Below are 6,000 nucleotides of genomic sequence, written 5' to 3' on the forward strand. Positions count from 1 at the left end.
TTCCTACCAAACAGCCGCAGTTCCGGAGTCCTGCCCCATAAACACAGAGGAATAAGTATGAGATCTACCAAATTATATAAAATGAAGGAACAACTTATTTCATCTGGGGGTTCCTAACTTAAAAGGGCAATCTTGCCTGCTCTTCATCCTGTCACCCTTAGAGGGGAAAAGCACTGTGGACCCATGTGCCAGATTCCAGTTACCCCAGGGAGTACAGATCCCCGCATTCCGTCTGGCTGTGAGAGATACCTAAACATTTCCTGTCCCACTCACTCCCCTTCCTCTGGGGTCCACCTCCACAAGATTATTATTAGAGCCTTAGGGCGGATTAACACACCAGGACATATATGGGTATACACAGTTTATACCTGCTTAATCCTAGTGTTTCTGCAATTAAAGGGTTTCGTGTCTTTGTTGGCCTAACCTGAAGCTGACCCCAGACATTTGTGAGTGGCCTCCCTCAAACGTGACACAGTGAGCCTCATGCCCACCCTCCAGGGTCAGCCGGCTCCATCCACGAACTGAGCACTCTGATGGGCATGGCTCTCAGCTCTGCCCTGAAGGAGATCACCGTGTGCTGGAGTATCCAGCAATTTCCACACAGCACGAGAAATGGGGAGGTGGTACGGGCCAGTGGGGGAGCACTTCGGAGCACGCTGGACCCCATCTGGCTTCAGGGGGTCCTTCTGGGGGCAGGTGCTGGAAGAGGCAGCTCAGCAGTCCACGGCCAGAGAATGGAAGGCTTTCCCCAAACTCAGGGGGTTAGGGCTTCATCCTCTCCCTTCAGAAGGGGCATCTCGCTTCACTGGGGGGAATGAATCAGATGGAGCCAGTCTGTGGGATGGGAGGACGACTTGGGGGAGATGAGTGTAGCCCAAACAAGGCCTGGGGGGCGGCTGGTTGTCGCACACATTCTGTGAGTCAGGCGCCCTGCTCACCACTCTCCCATGTCGCCTCGCTTAGCCTCACAGCATCCCTGGGGGGTAAGTAATCGTCTCCCATTTGATGGATGGGAAAACCAGGGCTCCAAGTACAGTGACCTGCCCAAGGTCACACAGTCAGTACGTTAGAAGCTGGGGCTGTACCCCGGTTTTCTGACTACACATTTAGACCTTACTAGAGCTTGAACAAGCAGGAGGTCATGATGGATTGGATACAGAGCACAAAGGAGAGAGAAGCACCAAGAGTGGGTTTCCAGCATGGGCAGCGGGTGCTTCTTGTGCAGGAACTGCAGTACAAGGGGGAAGTTGATGAGTTTCGTGGATGGTACCCGGGGAACCCCAAGGCTCTGGAGTAATGTCTCCTGGGGTTGGTGGCACCAGCTGATAGCAAATCTCGGTGGGCTGCTCGGGCGCCTAAGGAGAGGAAGAGCCGTCACTCTGTTCTCTGCCATGCCATTTAGTCCCTGGCACCCTGCTGGGCAGCCAGTCCCTTCCTGCCCCACCCTGGCCCCCACAGCAAACACTAACTCTGAGCCCTAATTAACACACTCTTCTCCCTCCCCTTCACCTCCTCCTGCTCTCATGAAAGTCTCAGCCAGACTCAGTTTCTTTTCCTGGTCCACTGTAACACTTAGGCAAACTTCAAGACCAAATAAAGATACAAAGGTGGAGCCTACGGCAAGCTCACAAAACAAGGACCATCCTGCATGTCCCTCCATCAGTGGGCCACAGTGGCCAAGACTGTCCCTATCCCAGTGGGTGCCACTGCTCCCAAGTTTCACGTGCTGTGGTTTGTACCCTGTGGGAGTTCCAGGTAATGCACATCTTGCCAGTTTTCATGCGAAACTCCCGGACTGTCCTGCCAGAGACACCATCTGCACCAAACCAAAGGTCCGGTAACCTTCTTCTTCTCAGGTGCCTGGCAGCCTGACGACAACGTGGTCAGTCGTCGGAACACGCAGCGCCGACGCTTATCTTCTGGCAGCCTGGAGGACCCCGAGAACAGGCACTGCGTGTGGGGTCCCTTGGTCATCTGAGAGCCTTAGCCCCTGTACGAGGGCTCTCCTCCCTTTCTCACATCCCATCCTGGCCTCATGGCACCACTGACCTCCTGGGCATCCTCAGCAAGACAAACGGAGACTTTTTAGACCCACGTGAAAGCTGGATGCTGAGGGCACCTGACCCTTATCCCAGATTCATCTTCTTCTGCAACCGTGATCCTTCCCCTCTCAGAAGGGACTGGAAACCTCTTTCTCCTTGTGGGCTAAAGCCACTCGAACTGCAGCTCGTGAGACCCTTTGCAGAGTCTCTGGAATGTTTCCACTCTATCTTGATCTTCAGGTGGAGCTGTGGTCTACAGATTGGTTATTTCTTGTGCATCTTTTCTTTTCTCCTTAGGAGGTAGACCAAGAAGACTCAAGAGTTTGGGTGACTTCATTACAAACACCCATGTGGCATTTTCTAGTCTCTGGGACATCATAACCAATCTGAAACCTGCAGTTTGGGGTGGCGTTGGGGGATGACCCCTGTGAGAAGGGAAAGCCATATTGCACTGCAAGTGGGGTTTCCCTCAAAATGCATTAGGAGCTCCTTTCTCAAGGACAAGAAGCAGCAGCAACCACCAGAAGGTTGGTTGGGAAAACAGTTCTTGCTTCTGGTAGCAGAGGCTATGCCTCGTGTGTCTGCTTAGGAAGGAGGCCTTGAATCTTGAGAACCCCTCAGTTAAATGATGACGTACCGGGGAGTTATTTATGATCAGGTGCACTCAGGAAGGCCTGGGGCTACAACCTAAGGTGACACTGCAAAGGCATTTTTGACCCCCTCTATGTACCAGGCACTTGTTAGGGACTGTCATATATTATCACGTTTCATCACTACCGCCCTGTCAGGTGGCATTCTTATCCCTGCTGCCCCCGTCTCCACCCCGCTTTTCTGAAATAGTTCAATAGGCTGAGAGAGGGGTGGACCGGTGGTTCTCATTTGGTGCCCAGGAACCCCAAAGGAGGTTGGGGGAAGGGCTGAGCTGGTGTCAGTGGTGGTCTGGGAGGCTCCCCACCCCACCGGTTTTCCTCCCCTGTCCTCCAGATCAGCTGAGCCTGATGGGGGGAGGGGGAGGTACTGCCTTCCATAGGCTCATCAGAGATTTAGAGATATTGTTCAAATCACATGTCCACCCCACGTCAGTCCAGTGTAGGTCATATAAATAACAGCCAGAAACAGCAAGACCGTAAGCTGTTGGCTGTTCGTCTCTCAACACTAGTGTTATCAATGGATTCCTCATAGCTCTCTGTTAGATGCATTGTCTGCTGGCTTTTGGAAGAGGTGGTTGTTTAGTGGAGCATGAGATTGAGAAGCAAAGTGGGATCCAACAGTTTGTGAGGCTGAGATGTGACTGAGCCCTAGGCTATGCCCACCATGATGGCCTGAATTAGTAGTTGGAATTGTTGCCCTAGAAGAGCTTTTCAGGGTCCTTCCCAAGGCCTCAAAGAGAGCCCAGTGCCAGGGGATCATTTACACCTCCTGTGTGGCTTCTTTGCGCCACCAGGTGCGTGGTGACCCTCACTGCCTGGTGGTTGTGGTTCACATCCTGTCCTGGGGGTGGGCAGGGGGAGGCCTGTGGTCCTGACAGACACTACATGAGCCAAGCCTGAATCTCAGCTTCTGCCTTGAGTTCCCGTGTCCACCCGCTCTGAAATCCTGCAGTGGGCTCTGCTGTTTCAGGCCCCATTTAATGTCCTTCCTTTCCCCAAAACATTCTTACAGCCCCTTTCATATTGAAGATTCGAGCAATAACCACACTTCCTGATTTCCTTGAAGTCTGAGCCTGAGAAGCACTAGGGAAGAGGGCACTCCCTTAGCCTGGGGTGGTGGCATACAGATCCACCTACTCTCCCAGCAGATAGTATTCACAGTGTGGTGTTACCTGAGATGAAGGAGATGCAGGTAAACATTCGCCACAGTGGCCAGGAACCCTAAGAAGAAGCCATTGTCTTCACCCTTTCTGGAGGGTTTGTCTTCTCTCAGGAAGAGGCTCAGAGAGATTCCTCAAGGCTTTGATTCCATAACCAAGACATACCCGGGTGAGAAGTGGCCCTTCACTCCTGTTTCTCAGACAGTTCCTGCTCTCTCCCCCATCCCCTCACCTCTTTGCCCTCATTTAGCTCTTTGGTGAGCAGAAATATCCCATCCAAAAGGGCTGGGATCAGGGAACAGGGCACAGAGCCTGGTCGGGGGACAGGGCAGCTGCCCGAGTCATCATCTGGAGATGGTCATGTTGTTAGCAGTTGACCCAGAGAATATGACGGGGCCTGGTTTCTCACACAAGGACACAGACTAACCGGAGGCCTGGGGCTCCTTCCTGCCACACTCAGGTCGGACCTCACCTATGAGCTCACTTCCGGGTTGTGTGGTGATCCCAGCCTTCTCACAGAGCCCTTTTTCCTTCTCCTCCCCAGTCCCATCCCACCAGAGGTCATGCCCACGCTGGGGCATCTCCTGGGCACGGATCCACACACGTTAAGCCATCTCACCTGGGGAGAGTGTGTGTCCTGTTCACCTGACCTTGGCATGCTGGTTGCTCACTTTGCTTCAGGATCTTCACCCCTAGTGTGTGTATGTGTGTACTGTTGTGCCATCTGTGTACCCCTCACTCCCTCGCGTACACTCATGGGCACACTACAGTGGGGACATCAAGGATGCAAAATTTGTGGATTGCTGCATGATTCTTAGAAATGAATAAAACTGTTCACAAAGGAAGGAGAGCTGTTAACTGCGCAGTTGGCTTATTTGTGAAAGTTTTTGTCCAACTTTCCCCAGCACGCTTTTAATAATTTGACTCAAGACAAGCTGGACATGGAGGAATGAGAGAGGGCAAGGGGTAGAGGGAAAGACGTTTCTGGGTGGGAGCTGGTGTACCATCCCCCGGGCACAGCTCCTGCGCAGAGGCCTGATAAGGAGCCCTCACCTCCACCCACCCCCTTCAACCAGAGAACTTCCAACTGCAGCTCCTCAATAACTGAAGAGCAGGAAAGCTGGTGACTGGAGGGAGGCTGGGGGAAGGGAGGAGGAAGGACCACAGTCCACCGTTAGTCCCTCACTTAAATGTTGGTGAAATTAATGACCCCAGTAGAAGAATTTGGCAAGTCCACGGCTTTCCTGGGTTTCACCCACCGGCTCTGTTTCCTCGGCTATCTGGAAAGGATGGAGAGCCCTTCCGAAGAAGCCTCTGGAATGTCAGCTTCTGGGAATCTTGCTGAGGACGCAGCGGGGAGGGAGCGCTTACTGGGAAACACTGGATTACCCTAGCTACCTTGGGGTGTCTGCAACCAGGGCTGCGGTTTCTGCGGACCTGAGCGGCAGGTGGCATCGGAGAGTCAGACCTGCTTGCGGGCACCAAGATGACACTCGGTCGGGAGACAGGGACAGGCCACAGAAACGTGAGGAAGTGCCACTCGCAGCCCAGAGGAGAGGAAATCCCCAAGCATGCACCCAGCCCTGGCCTCCGCGCCACGGGCTGCGTCCCAGGAACCATCGACACCTCTGAGCAGGCCAGATGGGAAGGGGGTGGGGCGGAGTACGGTTCCCATGGCGAACTGCTCGCTGAGGGCCCCAGGGCCTCTGCGGGCGCGCCGAGCCGCGCGCCTCTCCTCTGCGGGTAGGGGGCTGGGTCGCACTGGAGAGAGCGGCAGGAGGGTGTCTGAAGAGAGTTACCGCGTGAGAGAGCGGTTAAGAGCCCGCGGTCTCTTTGGAGATGCCCTGGCCAATGGCAGAAGCGGAAGCTGTTTATATGGGCGGGGCGTCGCCATGGCAGCAGGAGACGCCTTGCGAGCGACTACTGAGTGCGGGTCCCCGGGCCGCTGGCTTTCAGAGAGGCTCCATCAGGCGTGAGTGGCGACGAGGATTGCTGGCTGGGCCCTCGAGCTGGGAGCAGACAGCCGCGGTGAGGGTGGGCGGTGGGAGGAATTTCTTTGAAAACCTTCCTTTGGCCCGGGCTGCGCTCTGAGCCAGGTAAGGGATGGGGAGGGCTGCAGGCCGTGGGAAGGGAGGGCGTCGGTACCAG

The 6,000-nt window shown here is 54.6% G+C and overlaps 1 protein-coding gene across 1 annotated transcript in view; it reads left to right on the plus strand.

The window, feature by feature from the left end:
* LOC308610394 (E3 ubiquitin ligase RNF157-like) overlaps positions 1-5,599 on the plus strand; it is a gene marked incomplete at both ends in the record, with an annotated part of 67,838 nt that extends 62,239 nt beyond the window's left edge. Inside the window, 4 exon segments of the mRNA XM_081259545.1 lie at positions 499-582; positions 1,857-1,947; positions 3,966-4,021; positions 5,466-5,599. Coding sequence (XP_081115671.1) covers positions 499-582; positions 1,857-1,947; positions 3,966-4,021; positions 5,466-5,599 — 365 coding nt within the window.
* Positions 5,600-6,000: the final 401 nt, after the last annotated feature.

The sequence above is a fragment of the Mesoplodon bidens genome (genome assembly GCF_964165515.1).
Source record: "Mesoplodon bidens genome assembly, contig: HAP1_SCAFFOLD_183, whole genome shotgun sequence".
NCBI classification, from domain to species: Eukaryota; Metazoa; Chordata; class Mammalia; order Artiodactyla; family Ziphiidae; genus Mesoplodon; species Mesoplodon bidens.